Raw genomic sequence first — 25,792 nt, 5'->3', positions numbered from 1 at the left:
ACTGTCGCACTCAGGGTAGAGTTAATAGTAGAGGGAACTACATCTGCGTGCCACACTAAAATAGGTAAAAATTTATCGGGTCGGGACGCCCCGAGGGTAGAGAAGGGTGCAATGTTGCGAATATGGCATTTGGCCTCCATATCCGCTTGTAAATATTCCCCTATTTCCCCAATACTCCCCAACTATCCCCAATCCCCCATTCCCTAGTCCCATTGCCTGTAAATAACACTCTGTAGAACCGACCTTCCCCTTTTTCCCCCATTAAATGTCGTGCCCAGGTCCACCGCATCTCACGTAGACAACTTTCGGACATCTTGCTAGTTATTCTTAGTCTATGTCAGTTAAGGACTCGTTTCCATTAATTCTGACTCTTCGTTGCACCAGAATGTGATTATATGGCACCAGTAGTGAGTTTAGGACCTTCCCATACCTCCTCCCATCTTCTTCCCCAAACAACAACTACAACAACAACTACAACAACAACAACTACAACAACAACTACAACAACAACTACAACAACGGCGCGCGGGGGGAGTGTGCGTCCTCACACCGGCTCGGTTAGCCGCCATGACCATGCGCTCCGACGGGGTTACCACGAAGGGGCTCCTTGTCAGCCCCTCGTCAAGGGCGGAGCCGGTAACCCCCCCGCACGCACCCAATGAGAAGCAACGTGCCGATTCCATCTGGGGCGGAGCTAACGAGCCGAGGGCGTGTCACTCCCCGCCGGATATACGCGGCGACTTACCGGATGTGAGGTCAGATGCGCCTGAACTACGGAGAGCAGAGGAAGCCACCGCCACCCCCAGCGCGACGATACCTCCCCGCATCTTTGGACCGGACCGAACCGGGTCGATTCTGCCCTGAGCCCAGGTGCACCTGGAGCCATCGACTGCCTGCCTTTCCTTGCCATCAATCCCCGTGTGAGTCAGCCTTTTGTCCCGTTTATCTGTCGTCTGTTGGGGTTAATATAAGAGTGTGTCTAAGTGCTTGTCTTTCTATGCTGTCCCTCTCATTTCTGTAGTCTAACCTTCCGCCATAATATAACCTCCTCCGGAGGTCTTGAGAACTGAACCCTTGGTGTCGTGTCATTTGAATCCAGCAGTTGTGTCCTTTTCCTTCATTGATCTAGCGTAGCGCGACTAGTCAACGTTCGAGCATAATCGGGTAAACTGTGCAGACGTGGTCATACCAAACCGCTCGGTAAACTAACATCCACCACCGCGTCTGTAACAGTATTTTTGACTCGAATGTCTCAAGAAACTCATTTTGCAATAAATGTTCGTTTCCCATTAATCGTCCACTTTTCAAAATCCAATCTCACCCCTTCCCTCCAAATCTTCCCCATCACCCCTCCCCTTCAAAACTTCCCCATCACCCCTCCCCTCCAAATCTACCCCTTGCCCCTCCCCTTCAAATCTTCCCCATCACCCATCTTTCAAATATTCCCCCTTGCCCCTCCCCTCCAAATCTTCCACATCACCCATCCCTTTCAAATCTTCCCCCTCCCCTCCAAATCTTCCCCATCACCCCTTCCCTCCAAAACTTCCCCATCACCCCTCCCCTCCAAAACTTCCCCATCACCCCTCCCCTCTAAATCTACCCCCTTGCCCCTCCCCTCCAAATCATCCCCATCACCCATCTCTTTCAAATCTTCCTCCTTACCCCTCCCCTCCAAATCTTCCCCATCACCCATCCCTTTCAAATCTCGAACCCTTGCCCCTTCCCTCCTAAACTCCCCCCACACCCCTCCCCTCCGAGACTCTCCCTCGCTCCTCCCCTCCCCTCATCCCTCCTCCTCAAAGCATCCTTCCCGCTTCTTCCCCCTTCTAACTTTCACCTTCATCTCCCTCAACCTTCTGCCTCACTCTTCCCCCTCCTCAAATAACACCTCACTGCGCCTCACCCAATCACCATCAAACCTTTTGTCCGCCCCATTCTTCCCTTTCTGCAAGCTATTCTGAAATATATGACACCTTCAACTGCTCTCCCTACCTCTTCCTCCTCTTCCACATCTTACCCAACCGCTCCCCCCCCCCCCCCCCCCCCGGTTCTGTATCCGATGCTCCCCCTTACTCTTCCTTAACAGTATGGACCTCAAACATCCGGGGCCTTCGCTCAAACTTGACTGATCTCTCCATACAGGTTGCTTCTGACAAACCAGACGTGATCTGCTTAACAGAAACTTTCCTCCTTCATGATGTCTCTGATTCCTTGGTATCTCCCCCAGGTTACTCCCTCCTCCGGTATGATAGACCTGAGCCTCGTCCTGGAGGTGGGGTTGCTATCTTTATAAAAAACTCTTCCTCACTCGCCCTGCACTGCCCTCTCCCCACAGCACCCCCAGGAATACCTTTGGCTATGGCTTCCCCTTCGCTCCCACCTTTTGTTCATATGTGTGTTGTACCGTCCACCAAACAGTGATGACTCCATCGACATCTCGCTGTCTGATATGGACCAACTTCTATCTACCCATCCCAACTCTCTCTTCCTCATATGTGGTGATTTCAACTGTCACCATGCCAGTTGGCTGGGTGTGGGTACCTCTCACCAGCCATGGCTCTTCAGCAAAGGACTTCTGTGACTCACTGGGACCGACACAATCTGTCAATTTCCCGACCCGGATCTCAGTCAACGGAGCATCTTCTCTTCTGGACTTGATTATGACTAACTTCCCTGAAAATGTCTGCTGCTCTTCTTCTGCTCCAATCAGCTCTTCTGATCATGTGCTTGTTAAAGTGGATATCTCTCTGACCATTCTCAGAGAGCCTCCTCAGCGTCGACGAGTCTGGCATTTCACTCAGGCCAACTGGCACTGTCTTCAAGCAGCCATCAATCATCTGGACTGGTCTCCCATCTCTACCCCTCTGAGATCAACTCATCCTGGGAATTCTTCCAAAGTAAATTGCTCTCTCTCATGCACAGATTTATCCCATCTCGTCTTCAGTTGTCATACCCTTCCTCCCGTCCATGGTACACGGAATCTTGTGGTGAGGCTATTGCCCAGAAACAACTTGCTTTCGTCTCCTGGAAAGCAAATCCAACAGAAGGAAATCTCATTTCCTTTCACAAAGCCCGAAACAAGTGTGTGTCCACCCTCAGGAGAGCCAGGAAACAATATCTCTCCGTTCTCAGGACCGAACTCTTATCTGTCTCCCTCTTCCAAATCCTGGTGGCGTCTGGTCAAATCTGTTTCTGGTGTTTGTTCCCACTCCATCCCCTCCCTCACCTCAAATGGCCACACGGCTGACTCCGCACATGAAAAAGCTGAATGCCTCAACTCTGTGTTTGCCTCTAAATCTTGTGTCCCAAACCCATCCCTCTCTGTACCCACCGTACCCAGCTGCTCCTGGACTCTGTGTCCTTTCCTCCTGACAAGGTGGAAAAGTTTCTGTCAACCCTCGACTGATTCTGCAACTGGACCTGACGGCATCAGCCCACGAGTCCTAAAATCCTGTTCTTCCGCTCTTTCACTCCCTCTCTCTGTTCTCTTCACCCTCTCTTTTGCTCAAGGTCATCTTCCATCTGCTTGGAAATCTGCCAACATCACCGCTTTGCACAAAAAAGGTGCAAAAACCGATCCCAGCAACTACAGACCAAGCAGCCTTCTCCCAATTATCAGCAAAGTCATGGAATCCATCATTGCTTCAGATATGAAATCTTTCCTCTTCTCCAATGGCTTGATCTCTGATCATCAATTTGGTTTCAGACCTGGTCACTTGACTCTGGACATGCTGCTTCTGCTTTCTCAACAATGGATGGAGGTCCTCAATGCCAAACAGGAAATTAGAGCAGTCTCCCTTGACATATAACGTGCCTTCGATACGGTCGAGACACCCCGCTCTGCTCACCAAACTCTCCTCTTTTGGTATCCATGGAAATCTCCACGCATGGCTGGCGGACTTCCTCTCTAGTCATAGTCAACGTGTGGCCCTGAATGGGTTTCTCTCATCTCCTCTTCCTGTTCAGGCTGGAGTTCCCCAAGGCAGTGTTCTGGGCCCTGTGCTTTTTCTGGTCTTCATCAATGATCTCTCTGACTCTCTGGAAAATCCTCTCTATCTCTTTGCTGATGACTCTACTCTGTCGCTCCATTCTTCATCCCTCAGATCGGCAGTCTGCAGCCTCCTCACTCTCTGCAGACCTGGACAAAATCACAGACTGGGCAAACAAGTGGAACATGTCTTTCAATCCTGACAAATCACACTCTTACGATGTCTCTCCGAAAAGACCGACTGGACAACCCTCCCATCCACTTTCTGAATAATCCTCTCCAAGAAGTTCTGTCACTCAAGCTTTTGGGTCTCACTATCTGCCATGATCTTTCCTGGGAAAACCACATTTGAAATATGGCCTCCAAAGCCAGTCGCCGACTGGGCATCCTCCGTCGTGCAAAGTCCTTCCTTGGCACACCTGAGCTCCTCACCACATACAAGGCTTTCATCCGCAGCTCAATGGAATACTGCTCTCCCCTCTGGGCTGGTGCTCCTGCCTCACACCTAGCTCGTCTTCATGCTCTTGAAACCAAAGCATTCAGAATCATTGGAATCTCCCGTGATGAAGCTAACTCCAAGGGCCTCTCACTCACTCACCGCAGGCAGGTTGGTGGTCTTTCCGTCTTCTACCGACTCCTCTCTGGCCTTGCCCCCCCAGCTCTCTGGGCTCTGTCCCGCAAATATTCCTACACGTCGCACAAGACCTGCCTGCAACCCTCTTATGGTTAAACTGCCAAAATCAAGACTCTCTGCTCACCTTCACTCCTCTTTTCTCCCACCTCTGGAACAAACTCCCACTCTCTTCAATCCCACTCCACCCTCCAGGTCTTTAAAACAGCTGTTCACCACCATCTCTTATCTTCCCCCATCTAAAACCTTGATCTTTTCTACCCCCGCTAATTTCACCCCAATTCCACTTTTTTGAAATACCAACTTCTGTCCTGGAAGTCCTTGGTGTCCTTGTTTTTTATACTTCTCCCTCCCCACCCCCACCCCCCCCCCCCCCCCCCAGCCCTCTCCCTTCCACACATCTCCCTGCTCTCAAATGTTGTGTTTGTGTGCTTCCCCTTCTCTCACCATCTTGTCTTCCGCTCCCTCTTTTTATATATTTTGTTTGTCTGGTCGATTTGTTTGTGAAGTAAATGTTAGCTCTTTCACGAGCCTCGATTCAGTATACAAAAAAAAACCAAAAAAAAACTGTCGTCACCCTCCTGCATTGTTCGAATCTTCCTCCCTTCCACTGCAGGTCAATAAGGCAACTCTTGCTGATTCTATCTGGAAAGTCATCCCAGAGAAACAACGAGAACCTACTGAAAATGTCCAGTACATCCTTGATGGTGGTGCTGTACTCCACAGACTACCCTGGCCAAGAGGTTCTACCTTTGATTATTATGTGTGTGATCTATACACCAACTATGTTGTACAGAAATATGCTGATACTACTTGTCTTTGATGGCTACAATGATGACCCATCAACGAAAGATGCCACACACATGAGAAGAACAGGAGTCTGTACTGGTGTGACAGTTCACTTCGCGGGTGAAATGGTGATTCAATCCAGAAAAGAGGATTTCTTGAACAATGCGAGGAACAAACAGCACTTCATTTCTTATCTGAATGACAAACTGGAGACAGCTGGGTGCAATACATTTCATGCGAAGCAAGATGCCGATTTGTTAATTGTTCAAACAGCTGTCGCCTCTGCACGAACAACAGACCGTCCTGGTGGGAGATGACACGGACTTACTCATCCTTCTTAATCACCATGCTGAAATGGATGCACATGACTTGTTCCTGATACCAGAACCAAAGCAAACTTCAAGAAAGAACAGGATTTGGAACATGACTGTCATGGTACAAGTTGTACCAATGCAGAACTGCCAGATTTCACAGAGGAGGATGACAAAACTGTTTAATCATTTGAGTTGGATGTTCCAGCATTTTGTATACCTACAGCAATTTTCACGAGCTGAACATCTTTATACAAGCATAGTATGGTGATTTTGTAATGAAACTCGTGTGTCTGTCACCAATAGACAGAGCATCATTCGTTATATGAGAGAAATATTGCAGATTGGCGGCCATATTGGATTATGCAAATTAGACATATTTCCCATGTTGGGATTGCTTGGGACTTTTAGTATGTTGTTCTGGGGACCTTGTAGAAATGCATTGTGGCAAAGAAAATTCTGTTGCAATTTGTTCCAAGTGAAACCTTATTTTGCCTTGACTATAATAACAGTCTGTTCCAATACTGCTTCTATACAAACAGGGGGTTTGTAATCAAGTAATCAGCAGAGGTTGGGACACCTAGAGGAATTGTTTGCATCAACTTTCAAGGCTTAATTTGCTTACAATGTTGCAGAACAGCTGTAAGTTGTTAACCCATTGCTTGTTCCCTGAAGGCCTTTTTTTTTTTTTGCAATATAACTGAAATTTACATTATTTCCCCGTTTTTGCTAACATACTTTTTTTGTTTTTTAACCTCGAGCAGTTTACTGCTTACCTTTGTGCCATTTCAGGTTATTCACTGGACATTAAACTGCGTAAATTTCAATAAAACTGGAAAAATTGAGGTGTTCTAAAACCTTTGACCGGTCGTGTGCGTGTGTATATATATATATATATATATTGTTACGGATTAGGCACTTCCGTGGTTGTGGTTTTCATCCACTTGACATTTCTGGTTCTAGGTATTATGGTTATTGTTGTTTAAGGGAAATGGTTATTGTGGTTAAAAGGTTGAAAGCATTTATGGTAAAAATAGAGACAGGAAGCCGGATCGAGAACCGGAAGGCGTGAGGAGAAAAGTGGAAGAAGACGCGTGTGCGTGTCTTGAAGCTCCGCAGCGAGCGTGATCGAACGAAAGCCGCGAGTAACCTTTGAGTCTCCTTGAAAGGACTTTCCTGCGATAGGTTATCGCTGGAGGATTGAGAAACCTGCGTAGTCAGGTATAGGCGTTGAGGTTCCGGAGAATCCTCGCCTGGGCGCTTCGACTCAAGAGCCGTCGGCCATTTTGAACCGCGCGCTTCGTTCCCCGAAAAAGGTGCTGCTACGCATCAGCTTTTCTCAACATCCGGTCGTCTGCCGGGGATGTGTGCGCACAAAAGCGGCGTTTGAAGATTACGCTGCGGTTCGCTGATTGAACTGTGAATGTACACGTCTGGTTCGCGCCTGTGGGATTTCCCTTTTCATCGTCAGTTTGCGGTTATTTCCCTTTTCACCGCCAGTTTGCGGTTGGTTTGGACCACGTGACGGTCCACGCCTTGCCTACGCCTCATCCCTACTCGCAGGAGGGGATTATCTTTGAGTTATAGAGACATTGGGGAAGGTTATTTTCCACTCACTTGGAGCACAGTGAGTTACCTTATGCATGTTAGCTGATGGTACCATCAGAGGAGATATTGATTGTACTCTAACCCCCGCTCTAGCGGGGAAAATGGCCTTAAAACGATCATTCATTCATTTTCATTCATTCATGATTCCTATTATTGTTGTACTGTTATTTGTGTGTGATTTTTAATACAACATTTGTTCGTTTAAAATCATTGGTGTGGTTTCACTGTTGATTTCTAATATAGAATAACATATTTTTCTGCCGTGGCTCCTCTCGGGGTTCGGAGGTATACCGAGACCAGGAGGTCGGGGAGGAACACTTCACAATATATATATATATATATATATATATATATATATATATATATATATATATATATACATGTATATATATACTTTCATATGAAAACTCTAATAAGTGAAAGAATTAATCAATGACTATCTATAATTACATCATTTGTTTCAATAAATCATTGACTAAAGCAAAGCTCCTGTAGCTAGCCAGACACATTTGGAGTGAAGAAAGTGCCAACCGACTCCATGGTTTGGAAATGCAAAACGGCATACATGGAGAATGATCGGTTTAAAATCCCAATTAATTTTATCAACCAAATGCAGAGAGCTAAGCTAACTGTTGTGGGAGAGAAGGTGAGGCAGGCAATGAGCACAAGTCCTTCTTCAAAGCAAGATTGATGGCCACGTTAAAAACCCACCTGCCATGGTGCCAAGCCACTTTCTCCTTGTCCTGTTTGTTTGTCAGTCTGCAAGCCTCCATGTTCCCTCGTCATATCCTTTGGCTTTGGCCCATTCACGGATGCATCGTTGTGGATACAAAATGGATTAGCGCCATCTGGTGGCACGCCCTCCATTCCTGCATCTGCCGACCGTGGCGATTCCGGCGATTTGCTTTGGAGAGGTTTGGTTGTTTGGTCGTTACTAAAAATGTGCTCCCATGTGCTGAATCGCTGCAGCTCGGGGTCCTGTCCAGCCAGCCCGAGAGCCGCCGGTCGTTTATTCTCCAGTCCAATCCGATTCAAGCGCACTGTGGCAAGTGCTGCTGAAAGACTCTGAGTCATCTCAGAGGTGGCTCGATGGAGTTCACACAACCCGCTGTTGCAGTCTCCATGAGCACTTACTCCATTTTCCACCACGTGACCGATTTCCTCTTTTTCTCCCACCGCACTGCCTTTCCTTACAGTGCTTGTGCGCAGAGAATCATTGTTGCTCTCGTCTCCGGAAAAACGTTCCACGGCATCCGAACAAGCTTTCGGTTCTTTTGGCATTACAAATGCTCCAGCATTGCGCTCGTCTGACACTTTGTTGCTTTGCACATCTCCAACAGGATCAAAATCTGCCTTTCCCTTGTTGCTCCAGAGGTGGACGGCAAACGTTTCCGGGAGCACTGGTGAGGTTGGGAGGCGTGCCATCAAGGTTCGTTGATCACGACGTGCCAGCGCCAGGTCAAAATGTAACGCGGGGTCTGCTCCACTGCAAGTGGCAGCAAGACGTTCATGGTCTGCATAGGACACTGGCCAGCGGTTCCACTCCATGCTGCAATGAACAATGCTTGCAGGGCAGGACTGGGGGGGTTGGGGAGGGGGAGGAGGGGAATGAGGGGTTGAAATCAGCACATCAGTGTAAAAGCAGAACTGAAAAAAGTGTAATTTGATCTACTCTGTGTGCAAATAAATAAATATATAAATAAAACAAAACTAGAGTTGCCAGCAAGCAGTAACACCTGGGATATAAAGAAGAAATCATGACACCTTCAAATTTAGCAGTTTTTGAATCCACATAACTACAACCCATTTAAAGAGACCAATTTGCTTGTCAAAGCATGAGCGTCTCAGTTGCTATGGATGCAATCTTGGTTACAAACGAAGGATTCACGATACATGTTCACAAGTGTACAAATCACAAGAGGCACCATGGCAAAATTAAAACTAGAACGGCACTCGGTAGAGCGTATAGCTCCGCCAGGCTGACAGTTTACATTTTGGATCCCACTGATCGACCGGACCTGCATTCAGACCTGAACTAAAATCTAATTGGCTTGTTCTTATCACAGACCCAACTCATCCACCATGTTTTGTCATAACCCATCAACAGTCTTGAAATATACTACATGTCGTTTTTGAGCCCCATCTCTCAATGGTGAAGAATCAAAAAAATTCTAGTATCCGAATCCAGATTTTGATCTGCAAGATCAAATTGATCAGTCATAATCACACACCCAACCTGTCCAAAAAGTTTCATCCAAATCCGTCCATAACTTTTTGAGATATCCTGCTCACAGACACAGGGGGTGAACCGACACAGGAATCTGAAATTGTTCAGGGTGCCAGTGACAACTCGCTGCCTCTACACCAAATATACTGTAGGATATTTCAAGTCCACCACCAAATCACACTAAAAGAGATCCTGTGGCTTAACAGCTTTTCGATGGACGGCAGATACATTCATGGATTTCTCTGCATATGAACCAGGATGAGGGTTTATATCTGGGACGACATCCAAACTGAGGCTAGCCAGGTTGGAGGTGAGTGCGCATACTTCCAGAGCATGGGCCCTAGGCTGTCCTATCAGATCCATATTTACCTCCTCCACCGAAGGTGGATGGAGGTTATGTTTTCACCCCCGTCTTTGAACAGGACATCTCAAAAAGGTGTGGCCGGCTTCGGACGAAGCTTGGTGGACAAGTTGGGTGTGTGACAAGGACTAATCGATTCGATTTTGGTGAAGATCCAAATCGGGTGATGAGAAAAAAAAAAAAATTTTTAAGTGGTTCTTCACCGTTGAGAGACAGGGCCACAAACGATACATAGCACGATATTTCAAAAAGTTGTGCACCAATTATGACAAAACTTGGTGGACGAGTTGGTGAGGTGACAAGAACAAGCCGATTCGATTTTGGTTCAGGTCCGGATCCAGATCCGCCATGTCAGTGGGATATAAAACGTAAACTGTTCAGCCTGCCAGGATTATGCGCTCGACCGAGTGCCATTCTGGTTTGTAATGTAATGACAAAATATTTTTTGAAGTCAATACCAACACCCAACCCAGTTAAAAAAAAAAAAAAAAAAAAAAAAAAAAAAAACTATCTATCTATAATTCCAGTAATCTCTGTGTGTATGTGTGTCTGTGACCGCTGTTTCTCGACAACCACGGGTCCGATATACTTGAAACTTGCCAGATATATTGCTGGGGACCTGAGGATGTGCATTTTCAAGGTTTCATATTAATCGGAGAAGTAGTTACCGAGCTATGTCCAAAAAACGATTAAACCAATCAGAGAGCAGCGAGCGATCACGTGTGCCGAACGTGGCGAACAGACTCTGCCTCGGACGGCACATGAGAGCGTATTCATTTATTTCACGTTGGCAAACTATGTTGGCGTTAAACTATGTTTTAAAACTAATTAAAACTAATTTGCGATTCATCGTAACTGCGATATGCGACCTTCCGGACAGTCAAATGAGGACGTCACTTCCGGACTTACGGATAGTCATAGTGACGACGTACTGATGCTGAACGTGGCGAGCAGACGCTGCCTCGGACGGCACATTTGAGAGCGTATTCATTTATTTGACATTGCAATCTGTGTTGATTGTTGTAAGGTACGATCGATTGTAGTACACGTTTATAATAACTCTGCCGATACAGGCCCGATTAACTGCAGCGCCATCCGAGCTGCGGCGTCGGGACGATACATTCATTGTACGGTCACATCACGCACTTACGGGCACGCCCATGGGCCCATGCGCGTGCCCGTGCATGCATGGGCGAAGACATTTTTTTTTTTTTTTTGGCAAGGAACGGGCACCCACGTACGGGCACGTCCTAGTAATTTAAAAGAGGATTAAACCAATGACCATCATAAAATGTTCAAAAGAACCATCTCTTATCTTCCCCCATCCAAAACCTTGATCTTTTCTACCCCCGCTAATTCACCCCAGAGCCCTTGCAGTGTTCATATGCTTTATACGTCTCCCACCTCCCCTCAAGCCCTCCCCCTCCCACATTTCTCCCGATGTCCCTGCTCTCAAATGTTGTGTTTGTGTGCTTCCCCTTCTCTTCCCATCTTGTCTACCGCTCCCTCTTTTTATATATTTTGTTTGTCTGTTCGATTTTCTTTTTTTTGTGATAAATGTTAGCTCTTTCACGAGCCTCGATTCTGTATACCAAAAAACAAAAAAAACAAAAAAAAAAACCCCCACTGAAGCTCGACATAACGAATATTTAGTTTAATCACCCGGCTCCAATATAAATATTTTCAAAAATCTGAAGCAAAATAGGCGAACAATGCACAGCGACAAATATAAATGGTAAATGCACAAATCTATATTATAAAAGGGGTCCATGTCTGTTTGTCGTGTTATAACTTGAGAACGGATTCACGGATTTCAATGAAACCAACTACGGTGGATTCAGGTAACTCCGGGGAATGTTTGTGATGTAAAAAAATTTTATGGGTACATGTACAGTTGTACACGCGTGTAAAAACTGCAAATGCCAACACGCGATGTTGGTTATCCCTGCACGGAGAGCAGGCTCTCGCAGGAATCCTGGTATTTCAAAGATTCAAATCCAAAGATTGGTGTTTGTCAGCGAAGCGACGGGTCTTGTATATAGTACAAAATGCAACAAAGAGACGACTGTGCGATTAGTGGTCGGGAAAAGGTGTGAGAGGGACGTACCTGCAGATGCTGGGCAAGGCGATGCCGGGCCATGCTTAAAGGGCAACCGTAGACTTGATTGATACAAGGGACACGATCCAAGGGGCAGAGACGCACGTGTTCTGGTTTCTTGCACATGTGGAATCGTGCACCACAGCCCAGTGTGCAAGCCACCATTGGACAAGCGGTGTTATCCGACTGCGCTTTGAAACGACATCGTCTGGATATGCATCCTGAGCAGTGGCTATGGATGGGATAACTCGGATCATTGCAGATCTGCCAGATGTGCAAAAGAAGAAAAAAAAATGAAAATCTTTGGGTCTTCTGCTCAATAATTACCCTCGTCATAGCAGGAGCTACTGGAACAAGTAAACAATCTAATCTTTATAATTTGTTTTCACAATTGAACATTGCAAGACCGTTGTGCTGCAGCGCAATGCAGAATAAATAAATAAAACGAATTTGACTTTTAAAAGCGTCTACCAGCCATAACAATCCCGCAACACAGGGTCGGTATGACTGTACATCTTGCGAAACAATCGTGTAGATCAGTGGGTGACCTGGACAAACAGACCACACATCCCTCCAACTCTCACCATGTTTACAAACCTATCTTCAGTTGCAGCTCGACGAAGCACCCGTACATTTCATTCCTGCACAAAACAAATAAATGGATGAAAGCACTGGAGGCCTCGAGCTCAGCAAGCGGAGCTGCAGAACACAGCCCGAGTACGGGTCAGGCCGAGCAAGGGTACCGGCCTGACAGCGTGACAGATAGCTGCCTCCGCTTCCAAAAATAACCAGCTCTTCGATTCGAATTGGTGTTTCAGAACAAACTAACAACAAAAAAGGTCAAAGTTCAAAGGGAAATAGAACATTTATGAACAAATCTGTGCAGAATGTTTTGAAGAATGACGAATTCTTCCATCATGTAAACATTCACACCGCAAAAGGTATCCTTTCTTGGTGTTCACCATTCTCGCCAGCACACGTGCATGGAAAAAGCTGTACGGAGGTTGCATTTGTACAGTACACGACAAGAATACTGTGCAAATGCGACCAAGCGCAGCGACATGCTCCTTTTTACCTAATATGGCTCACAGCCCCGAACATTGGACATTCTGCTTCTTGCCTTTTTGGGAAATCAGGCAAAGCATACCAACCCAGGTGCAGCGAAAGGGATGTGCAGAGAGAGATGGTGGAGTCTGAGAACTGCAATCATTTATTATTTTGACTGAGGTGGGAAAATATAAAAGGTAGGGAAAGTAATCCGTGAACTCGAACACTTCATCAATGAAGAACGAGGCCAGCAGGACAGAATTCATGCCCAATTTACACGGTGTGGTGTCAATTATACATTTGAACGGCGACTTCTCTCTTCATAATCACACCTCGTCCCCTACCTGAGAGGACAAGCCACCTTAAGCATTCAGGGCCCGTTTATTACCCTCGCCAGAGGAGGCTAACTCCCCCCAAGCCCTCTTCCTCCCACAGATCTCCCGATGCCCCTGCTCCCAAATGTTGTGTTGTGTGAGTCCCCTTCTCTCCCCATTTTGTCTACCGCTCCCCTTATATGTTTTATGTGTCTGTTTGATTTTTTTTTTTGTGTGTGTGTGATAAATGTTAGCTTTCACGAGCCTCGTTCTTGGATACAAAAAATATATATATATTGTTTTTCCGCACAGAATAAATATGCTTTTCTCTGCAACTGTTGGTCCGATCGACAGGAAATTTTCACCATCGGTGCAACTCCTCCTGTAGAATTTTTCAATTCCCTGTTTGTCGTAAAAAGGCGACAAAAAGGGTTGACGGCAGGAAGGGCATCCGGCCATAAAACATTGCTTCAAAGAGGGGACCAAAAAACAACAACAACCACGGTTCCCGAAAAAGGCCAACCCCCGCTTTGCGGGGAAAAATGGCCTCTAAAGGTGGTTATTTTTTTTATATATCTAGGGATAAACCGGCAGAGAAAATAATAATAATAATGACGTCATCGGTCATGTGATTCGGCCACCACATTTTTAACGCAAAAGCCTTAAAAACCACTAAAAACCCTTTTCTCCAAAACGGCTAAACAGATCAAGGCAAAACATGACATGCATGATCGCATACCCATGAAGAACAAAAAGGACCCACGACCATGAGGTCATAGGTCACATGGTTTGGCAGCTATGATTTTTTTGAAGAATAAAACTTTAGAAAAAAAAACCACTCCTCCAGAATGGCTGAACAGATTGAACGGAAACCAAACATATGGTCCCCATGCCTTGCATATACCATGCTGCCCTTGAATAATTCATACGTCACATGGTTTGGTGGTCGTATTGGATTGAACAAAAAACGAAATTAAAGGTCTTGAACCAATTCATAGTAGTCATAAAGTGGAACACGTTTAAAATTTCAATATAATTAGTCTTGCGGTCCGGCAGCCAGAAGTTGTTTGAAGAATCAACTACCATATTATCTTCTCCAGCCATGTGAGTTTTCAATATATCTATTATGTACTGTTTGAAGATAGTGGTATTTTGTCTATCAATTACGTACGTCTATTAATTATGTACTATCGGAATGTACATTTCGACACTTTGGACTGCTAAGACCCATTGGACCTTTGAAAAACCTTTAAAACCCCTCAAGACCATTAAGACCACCAAGACCACAACATACGCTGAAGATCGTTCAATAGCATGAAGAACCAGAGGACCGCAAGGACCCAAAAGACTCCGAAGACCCAAAATACCACGAGGACTCAAAACACCCCAATGACCCAAAAGAGCCCATAGGACCCTGATTACCGGAAAGACTCAGAAGATGCAAGAGACCCCAGGGACTCAAAAGACCCCAAGGAGAGCCTCATGATTTTTTTTTTTTTTTTTTTAATACAATGCTGAAGTCAGTTTTATAAAGAGACGTCATGTGTCACGTGTATCCGATAAAAGTTAGGGTTGTACAAGGATTAAAACGTTTTCGCTCCACCACACAAAACTACTCCAGAATCAGCAAAAGTACCGTAAATATGACGCAGTGGTGATCGAATCTAGACAACTCTTGTATGGTGCTGTTCTCTATTGCGTTCTCATCTTGTGTAATACTGCGCATTGTTATTTGCATATTCTGTATCTATTATCTTATTCTAATATCTACCATCGCTTTCTTTGTCTTGCAGATTGATTGTTCATCGTTGTTGCTAATAAACCTGCATTCAATTGATACATTCTTGTTTATGAACAATCAACTCATCTGAAGATGCCTGCTGCAGTCTGCCCCTTCCCGAGCTGTGTCTACGTTACTGACAGCACTGACAATGCCGTTGCTGCTATCCAGCTCTCCATCCACGCCATGACTCACACGTCCATTGCACCAGCCAAACCGGACAAAGTCAGCCGTCCTCGTATCCAAACCGGCGGTACCAGCGAAGATTGGCAATATTTCACCAGAAGATGGGATGGTTACAAGGCAGCGACCCAGATAATCGGCAATGATGTTCGCGTTCAACTCCTTGAATGTTGTGATGATAATCTACGACGTGACCTCCACCGCAGCAACCCACGCATTGAAATCAAGGACGAGGCAGCTATACTACAAGCCATTCGGTCCCTTGCTGTCCGAGAGGAGAATACCATGGTGTCCCGCGTAAACCTCCACAACATGCGACAGGACCGAGAAGAACCAATTCGTACCTACGCAGCCCGTCTGGCTGGTCAAGCTGAGATCTGCAAGTTTTCTGTTGTATGCTCATGCAATCCCCCTACTGATGTCAACTACACCAAGGACATGGTTCGCGATGTCCTATGTCGGGGACTCGCCGATCAAGATATACAACAGGACATTCTCGGCGATCAAAATCAGAACATGAGCTTGGAGGAAGTTCTCATTTTCGTCGAGGCCAAGGAAGCAGGGAAACGTTCCCAGAATGCCTTGCTCGATAGTGAAGGCGCTCATGGCGCAAGCCAATACAAAAACTGGAAGAACAAAAGAGCCCTGATCACTACCGACAAGCAGGCGGCCATTTGTAGTTATTGCGGCAAAACTGGTCATGGCAAACAGCCGAACATCGACCAAAGGCGTCAATTCTGCAATGCCTACGGGAAAACATGCAGTAAATGCGCCACTCGCGGCCATTTTGCACATGTCTGCCGGGGAGGCACGAAAAAGGCGGACAACAAACCTACGGACAAATCAATGGATGCTCATGATGTGGAAGAAAGCAGCCAGGTCCACGATCTCCTCTGCTCTGTCACGGAACGAGAAACGGCCATTTGGAAGCCGCAAATTAAAAGGGCCATGGCCACCTTGTCAACTCCACTACACCTCGACCACCATATATTTGACCACCTCTCTGGCTGGACCAAGAAGAAGTCTCAACCACAGCCGTACATAAAACTCATAGCACGGATCGATAAGGAATCTTATGACCATTTCGGCCAGCCACTGTCATCCCGACCAAAATCGGCCAGGCTCCAGGCCATGGCCGACACTGGCTGTCAAAGCTGCCTCACAGGACTTAATATTTTCCACAAACTCGGGCTGCGTAATGAAGACCTGTTACCTGTCAACCTGAAGATGAATGCTGTTAACAGTGGAAGGGTCCGGATTATCGGCGCCATGCTCCTAAACCTGTCTGGTCGCACAGCCAATGGCGACATTATTGAAACCCGACAAATCTGCTACATCTCACCTGACACACGGAACATGTATCTCAGTCGTGAAGCATGCGTCGATCTAGGCCTCGTGTCTAGTAGCTTCCCAACCATTGGCGAATCCAACACAGTTGGTGCTGCAGTGGCAGCAGTTATCGATGCAAATTGTAACTGCCCGGAAAGATCGCTTCCCCCTACACTGCCTACATCTATCCCATTTCCGGCCACTGACGAGAACCGAGAGAGGCTGGAGAAATGGCTACTGGAGTACTACAAAAGCAGCACATTCAATGTCTGCGAACACCAGCCACTACCCCACATGGAAGGTCCGCCTCTCACACTGATGGTTGACCCCGAGGCAACACCAAAAGCGGTGCACACCCCAGTGCCTGTCCCCTTACACTGGCAGGCAGAAGTCAAGGCTGGTATCGATCGCGACATCAGGTTAGGGGTCCTGGAACCGGTGCCAATTGGTGAACCAGTGACATGGTGCAGCAGAATGGTCGTCTGTCCAAAGAAGGATGGGACCCCACGGAGGACAGTTGATCTGCAACCACTGAATGCGCACTGCACACGTGAGACCCACCACACCCAGTCACCCTTCCATCAAGCAATGGCGGTGCCACATAACACCAAAAAGACGGTAACAGACGCCTGGAATGGCTATCACAGCGTTCCAATCAGAGAATGTGACCGCCATCTGACAACGTTCATCACACCATGGGGCCGATACCGTTACTGCACCACTCCCCAAGGTTACATCGCTTCAGGTGATGGATACTCCAGACGATTTGACGAAATTGTATCGGACTTCAAAAACAAGTCCAAATGTATTGATGATACCATCATGTGGAGCGACACATTGGAAGAGAGCTTTTTTCAGGCATGCAACTGGCTCGACCTGTGCGGCCGTAATGGGATTACGCAAAATCCGACGAAATTCCATTTTGGTCAGGACACGGTCGAATTCGCTGGATTCGAGATCACCATGGACAGTGTACGACCATGCCAAAGGTATCTCCAAGCGATACAGGACTTCCCCACACCAAAAACAATTACTGACATTCGCTCCTGGTTTGGGCTAGTCAATCAGGTAACATACTGCTTCAGCATGACCGAGAGGATGCGACCTTTTCGGGACCTCCTAAAACCATGCACCCCCTTCTACTGGGATGCAACACTACAATCCCTATTCGAAGAATCAAAACGACTCATCATATCTGAAGTCGCAAATGGGGTCCGGATCTTTGACAAGGAACGGACAACATGTCTCGCAACTGACTGGTCGAAGGATGGGATTGGCTTCTGGCTCCTCCAAAAACACTGCAGATGCCCTGGTGAAACCCCACAGTGCTGCCCCGATGGCTGGAAAATCACCCTTGCTGGAGGCCGCTTCACCCATGCAGCGGAGTCGCGCTATGCTCCGATAGAGGGTGAAGCTCTAGCAGTGGCGGACAGCCTGGAAAAAGTAAAGTATTTTGTGTTGGGATGCAAGAACCTGATTATTGCCGTCGATCACAAGCCCTTAATCAAGCTTCTTGGTGACAGACGATTAGAGGACATCCATAACACGCGGCTTGCCAACTTGAAAGAAAGGACCCTAGCATATCGTTTCCGAATTATCCACATCCCGGGAAAACGACACTGCGTACCAGATGCGATTTCACGACATCCGTCGGGTGCCAGACCATCGGAACGACTGCCACTGGTGGATGACATTTCCTCCATTATGGATGTGGCCACATCGACTACACTAAGACAGCACACCTTGACTGGGCTGTGGACCACAGATGACGACACTGGCATGGAAATGGCTATTTCTATGGCAGCCATCAAGACACTCGATTCTGTGCGGTCCGTCACTTGGGACGATGTTCGGGACGAAACAGCAAGTGACACTCAGATGCTGCAGTTACTCAATTCTATTGAGCAGGGTCTACCTGCCAGTCGGGACGATTTCCCTGTGTCCATTTTGGAATACTTTCCCTTCCGTGAACACCTCTACACTATTGATGGCATAGTGGTCTACAAGGGGAGGATTATCATCCCACCGAAGCTACGGAAGCTTGTCCTTGAGAATCTTCATGCTGCTCACCAAGGAGTCACGGCTATGACCACCCGGGCCAGCAGCTCGATCTTTTGGCCTGGAATCACTCCCCAGATTCATGAGATGCGCAATCGCTGCTCACACTGCAATCGGATGGCCCCATCGCAACCAAGCGCTCCACCTACAGCCTCAGCTGAACCTGCCTACCCTTTCCAGTACGTTTGTTCAGATTACTTTCATCACAAGGGTCGGAGTTATTTGGTCACCGTTGATCGTTACTCTAATTGGCCAATCATTCAGCTAACAACTGGCGGGGCACAAGGCCTAGTGAAATGTCTGCGGTCGAACTTCGCCACTTATGGTATCCCCGACGAATTGGCATCTGACTGTGGGCCAGAATTCACGGCACATGACACCCAAGACTTCTTGCGTCGGTGGGGCGTTAACCATCGGTTGTCATCCACTGCCTTCCCACACAGCAACTGTCGTGCCGAGATCGCAGTCAAAACATCGAAAAGATTGATCACCGATAACACTGGTTCCAATGGTGAACTAGACACTGATCGGTTCCAACGTGCAATACTCCAGTACCGGAATGCACCGGATCAGGACACTAGGTTGTCTCCAGCCATGATCATCTTCAAGAGGCCAGTCAAGGACTTCATACCCATCATCCCAGGCAGATACTTGCCATCGGACACCTGGCGGGAAACACGCAACAATCGTGAGGAAGCTTTGCGCATTCGGCATGCCAGGGAGATCGAAAGACTCTCTGAACACACGACAAAACTACCTCCACTGGCCGTCGGGGACCATGTCCGGATCCAGAACCAGACCGGCCTGGAACCACGAAAATGGGACCGGACCGGAACCGTGATTGAGGTAAAACAATTCGATCAATACGTTGTCAAGGTGGATGGCTCCGGAAGAATCACTCTCCGGAATCGTAAGTTCCTGCGACGTTTTACGCCTTTCAGCATGACAACTCCCACTACGACTGGCAAAAGTGGCATGCTGCCAACCGTTATGCCAAGTGTTATGCCAATCGTTCCGAAATACTTAATGTCTGGTACCCAACCCATCGCCGCTCCAAGAGTCTGTCTCAATCCTGTTACCACTCCCCAGAAGGGTGAACCCCAACATGTCATTGCGCCGGGCTTACCATCACAGACACTCCGCTCCACCACCGCGATGACACCACCTGCGAGAGTCGCTAACCAACCACATGTGCAGACCACCGCCACACCTCCACGGTCACTGCCTATTTCTGCCCCCTTGACGGTTCGGGTGATGATGGACCAGCTGGAGGGGACTCCGGCGTCGGACAGGGCGATAGTGAACCACCCACCGGAGACTCCCACAATGGACCAGGAAATTACGAACTGCCCTCAGAGGACTCCGACGATTGATCGGGTGGTGACGGGCCGCCCGAAGCGGATTATCAAACCACCAGCCCGATTCAATTCAGAAGAATATCAATTATAAACTCATGTGATCCTTTTTCTCGGTCTCCAGTTTCGTTCTATTCTGTGTCACAATTGAACGTTTTTGGGAAAGGGAGATAGACAACTCTTGTATGGTGCTGTTCTCTATTGCGTTCTCATCTTGTGTAATACTGCGCATTGTTATTTGCATATTCTGTATCTATTATCTTATTCTAATATCTACCATCGCTTTCTTTGTCTTGCAGATTGATTGTTCATCGTTGTTGCTAATAAACCTGCATTCAATTGATACATTCTTGTTTAGAATCCATATCCGATTGATCTCGCTTGAGGAGCATTACCAAGTTATACAGCGCGTTGCACCGTACCAAGTTAACCGTACCAAGTTAACCGAAACCAAACCTACGCTACAGATAACTTCCGTTGCGAGGGGCGACCGGGCCGAAGGGCGATCACAGGAATACTCACTCGGGACCGAACGGGTCTCATTGGTGATTGGTCCCCACGAGCTCCAAACGTAACCACTCACTTCTTATACTCACACGAACGCAAACGTGCATCTCACCTTCCGCCTCACGCTGTCCTCTACGTTTATATATCATTCTGCGTGAGAAAAAAAATCTTCTTCACTTCTTCCTCAACACGACAAACACTTCAATCAAGCGGGATCGACATCCAACTCGTATTAAAATCTAATTTAACGTACGTATTAAAATCATCTATAGATGTATAAAGCCGGGTCTGAAAACATTCATTGAACTGGCGAACAACCTTATCAAATATATACACCGCCCCGACTCGCTATCCTTAAAGCTACAGCGATATATATTTTTTTCAGTGTTGGCAACGAACGATAGAACTTGGGAAAATATCCATGATTCCTTGATCTTCGTTTTGGTTCTCCTCTAATTTGGAATTAAAATCAACAAGTTTCCTGGACTCGCACGGAATTCTAAACATGGTAGAGATTGAGGGGCCAAAAATGAAAATGGCGTCGTCTGTCATCCACGGAGGTATATAATATGGAGAGCCAATGACGGCTGTCGGCTGAAGCTAGCGGAAGTTGCTTGGCGGCCATATTGGGAAGCTGATTCATTTTGGATGCTTACCGACTGTAAGGAGTCTTATTTGTGAAGTGAGTTATGTGAGGAGTGAGTTATGAGGAGTGGATTATGAGAGGAGTGGATTATGAGATGATTGAGTTATGAGAGGAGTGGGTTATGAGAGGAGTGGGTTATGAGAGGAGTGGGTTATGAGAGGAGTGGTTTATGAGAGGAGTGGGTTATGAGAGGGTTATGAGAGGAGGCGGTTATGAGAGGAGGAGACGGTTATGAGAGGTGAGGTGGAGAGGTGGAGAAGGTGATGTAAAGTGGAGAGGAAGAGAAGGTGAGGTGAGGTGGAGAGGTAGAGAGGGTGAGTGGGGTGAGGTGGAGAGGATGAGATGGTTGGGTGAGGTATAGATGATGAGAGGATGGGGTGAGGTGGAGAGGGTGAGGTGAGGTGGAGAGGATGAGGAGGTGAGATGGAGAGGGTGAGAGGTGGCGTGAGGTGGAGAGGAAGAGAGGATGGGGTGAGGTGGAGAGGCTGAGAGGGTGAGGTGAGGTGGAGAGGATGAGGAGGTGAGATGGAGAGGGTGAGAGGTGGAGAGGATGAGAGGGTGAGGTGAGGTGGAGAGGACGAGAGAGTGGGAGGGGTGAGGTGGGAAGGGTGAGAGGAGAAGAGGAGTGGAGAGGAGTGGAGTGGAGAGGTACGTTTCCATCATGTTGTGAGAACACTCGATGATGACATAAAGGAAGAGCGCATCAGGAAAAAATATTGCAAACTGGTCCTGTTTGCTCACCAGTGAGGCTTGTGGGTTAACTACATGACAGCGTTTCATGTCATTTATGTGACTGACTCACTGTTGATGTGTTGCTGACCCATGTCAGTGTAGAATAAACTCTGGTTATTATTATATCTGCGTGGTTTCTAACATCTCGGTAATAGAAACATACACATCTTAGTTACAATATAATGACTGAATTAAGTAACATCATATAACATGACAACACATCAGATCTTTATATTGAGGAATATTATTGAACAAGCCAAAGAATGGCAAACGACGATGTACCTCAATTTTATAGATTTCTAGAAAGCTTTCGACTCCTTGCCCAGAGAAAGTCTGGGTCATAATGAAGAAATACAGCATACCTGGAAAATTAGTGAACCTTGTAAAAGCCCTTTACCAAGACTTTCAATGTGCGGTCGTCGACCAAGGTGAAACAACAGAATGGTTCAAGGTGAAGACGGGAGTTAAACAGGGGTGTAACATGTCAGGATTCTTATTCCTACTAGTGGGTGATTGGGTCATGAGAAGAACGATAAAGAACACCGAGCGGTAATTTTGGGCACTTTTTTTTCAAACAAGCTCTAAACCATTGGATTCCCCAGGAAAAATGCGTCTAGAATCAACTTCAAACTTAATGAACACCATTTCCTTAAAGAACGGGATTCTGAGCCAGAATATCAGTTCAAATATTAGTATTCTATATTAATTAAATAGTCGGCGGTCCTAAAATTCGCTCCAGCTGCATCATCAGTACGCCACGCCTTTGCTTTGACAGGCTTTGTTTACAAAACGATCGGCTTCCCAATATGGCCGCCAGACTATTTCCGGTGGCTTCACGGCGGCTAATGCTGCGAGGTGGCCAATTGGCTCTCCATATTATATACCTCCGTGCTGTCATCGAGTTGGCAAGCTGGGAGCAACAATTCACATTTATTGCCGCATCTGATGCAATTTAAATGCTCTAATGGCGGCGAGATGTTATTTGAAACTGTTTCTTCGATATATGTAGCCTTTTGATGCCTCGGGCCCGAAATAAAAATTGTATTGGTGTCAAAACCAGTGACCAATTGCAAATTAATAATACTGTACTAATAGTCCAGATTAGGTTTGCTTCATTCATTATTCCTATCTGTTTTAAACCTTATTAACATAATTTCCATCAACCTATCAGTATTATTAGTCCCCTACAGGTGTACACCGGAGGGGACTATAGGTTTGCACGCCGGACGGGTCCCTCCGTCTGTCAGTCCGTCCGTCCGTCACGCAAAGAACAGTTTTCCGGACTTTTCTTTTCTAAACGCTTAATGCTAATGATTTCAAACTTGGCACATGGTTTCCTCATGATAAGTTACAGATCAAGTTCGAACTTCACGACGTTTCGATCATTTTTAACAAAGTTATGGCACTTTGAACTTTGGGAATTCTGATGATCCTTAACTCAGTGCCATTTTAAGTTTTAATTTCCTTTAAAAACCAATTTCTCTGCAATAATAGGACCGATTGAGATCAAATTTTCACCATATGAGGGACTCGGTCTGTAGAATATTTTAATGGTAATTATGACATCACAGGTCAGTTGGTTCGGCCGCCATATTGTTTTTCGTGAAAACATGAAAACCCCTTTTTCTCTGCAACGGCTGAACTGATCGAGGTCAAACTTTGCAGGCAGAATCGCATACCCATGACGAACAAAAAAGTCAGCGAGTATGACGTCATGCATCACATGGTTTCAGAGTTATGACGTTTTTAAGCATGAACCTTTAAAATCGAGCTCCTCCCTCATTTTTGATCCAATCGAGGGGAAACTTCACAGATCTGTTCAGCATGTCAGTCTACTAAAATTTTCTTTTGGAATTTGCGATAGGTCACGTGGTTTGGCAGATATCATTAATTAAACGAAAAAAAATAAAAAATGGATATCTCTTGAATCGCTGGTACCTCAGACCATGAGTTGGTAATTATATAATTCACACAGTGCAATACGTGCAGGCTGCTCCACGGAGCGACCTTGCGGGCTTATCAACGAGGCGAGGCATGGCACACATGTGTCTCAGCATACCTCATATCAAGTTTGAAAACCAGCATCAACCGTGCATAAATTTGCATATTCGATCATTTTTGACAAAGTTATGGCACTTTGAACTTTGGTAGGGGACATGTATTGCAGCGCAATACTCAGAATGCTTGTTTATCATTCTATTGTTTTAAGCCTTCCTGGTTTTTTTGTGTAGGCCTACAAAGTCGAGGCTCATGGAGGAGCTAGAAGTTAGAACAGAGAACGGCTTAGGATGTATCGGAACAAAAGGAACAGTAGAAAGATAGACTGGAGGAGACACCAACAGCAGGGATGAGGGACAAATTATATTAGAGGGAGACCTGGACAAAAAAGGGATGTAGGGAAGAATGAGGGGTAGGCAAGGATACACGGGGGTGGTCTAGATGAACACAGACGCAAACTCTCAGGAAGGAAAAACTTAAGAGGTAGGCTTGCGGTGGGAGGTTAACGGAGGTAGAAAAGATGATGGTTTTTGATGGGGGATGATCTGAGATGGTGGTTAATAGCTGTCTTGAAGACCTGGAGGGAAGAATGAGATTGAAAGGAATGTGGAAGTTGGTTCCGCAGGTGGGGAAAAAGAGGAATTAGTGTAGATGAACAATGATTCTGGCTTTTCACTAAAGGGGACTGCAGAAACTTGAGGGAGAACAAAGCCCAGAAAGATTACAGAATGCAAGACCACAAAGGAAGCGATAGAAGACAGAGGACAACGACCTGTCCATCATGACGAAGTGACAGACCCATAGACTCAGCTTCGTCGTGGGAGATTCCAATGATTGTGAAGGCCTTGGTCTCCATGGCATCAAGCTGGGCAAAACGTGAGGCAGGGGCACCAGCCCAAAGAGGGGAGCAGTATTCCATCAAAACGTGGCACTCACCCTCCGTTAATTTAAAAGTTTCAGTGCTCACCCCCAATTTTTAATAATCATATATTACTTCATGATCACCCCCAATTTTAATGATTTTTCCTGAAGTTTTGGTTTCCAAGAATCGTTGCAGATCATCTGTCTGGTTGTCAGCAAGATAGCAGCATTGATCTCTGTCTCCTTTAAAGCAAGTCTTTCATCGGCCATATTGAAATAAAATGGCGACATTACATATCCGACAATTCATTGCGCTAAACATGCCTTGATGTAATGAAGTCTGGGGCCAATTTTGCACGCAAAACCCTAAGACTCCAAGGAGTTGTAATTCAACAAAAATACCTCAAGTGATACATCGAATGTTTCAAGAAACCGAACAAGCCAGTTTAACAACACTTTTGTAAGGTCACCATCTTGACTGGTATGTCATAGTGAAGCTATGGAATGTTTTCAACATTCATTGAAACAAACACCAAACTTAGATTGGATGATCAGATGTTTCAGTTATTTAATATCCAGAAAATAAGAAGGTAGGTTGTCAAATTTTTAGTATTAAACGATACAACTTAAGTGGCTATGTGTAAGGTTTGGGTACCTTCGTCATTCGGATGCAGCAGGTAGGTGTGGGTTAGCATCAGTTCTTGCAGGGGTGTGGGAGTGCTGCTGATGCAGTGCCCTTAGGTTAGAGCAGTAATTTGAAATTTGACCAGGGTGCCAGCAACAGCTGACCTACTCTACCAAGGACATCGTGGGATTTTTAACATTTACCAACTAATGGGGTACACCAGTAAAGAGGGAGGGAGCTCCTGGGACAGGAGGCATTTATATTAAGGGCCTTGTAACAAGCATTCCATATTATCTGGAGATCTTATGGCATAAACTGTCTCAATGTATAGCGAATACCGCATT

The 25,792-nt window shown here is 46.3% G+C and overlaps 1 protein-coding gene across 3 annotated transcripts in view; it reads right to left on the bottom strand.

Moving 5' to 3' along the window:
- The window catches only part of LOC137423606 (F-box only protein 40), a 120,109-nt gene extending 99,329 nt beyond the window's left edge, over positions 1-20,780 (bottom strand). For 2 of the 3 annotated variants that reach the window (XM_078774015.1, XM_078774017.1), the window contains exons 1-4: positions 20,602-20,740; positions 12,598-12,654; positions 12,023-12,277; positions 8,039-8,905 (exon numbers count right to left, since the gene is read on the bottom strand). In XM_078774015.1, coding sequence (XP_078630141.1) covers positions 8,039-8,905; positions 12,023-12,277; positions 12,598-12,600 — 1,125 coding nt within the window. In that variant the 5' untranslated portion in view covers positions 12,601-12,654; positions 20,602-20,740. Of the gene's footprint in view, positions 1-8,038; positions 8,906-12,022; positions 12,278-12,597; positions 12,655-20,601 lie in introns of all 3 variants that reach the window. The other variant, XM_078774016.1, reaches the window with a different exon arrangement.
- Between the last annotated feature and the right edge of the window lie 5,012 nt (positions 20,781-25,792).

Source organism: Myxine glutinosa, chromosome 3 (assembly GCF_964187855.1).
Source record: "Myxine glutinosa chromosome 3, kmMyxGlut1.1, whole genome shotgun sequence".
NCBI classification, from domain to species: domain Eukaryota; kingdom Metazoa; phylum Chordata; class Myxini; order Myxiniformes; family Myxinidae; genus Myxine; species Myxine glutinosa.
Note: the sequence above shows the minus strand (reverse complement) of the source record. Positions and strands in the feature narration are given on the sequence as shown.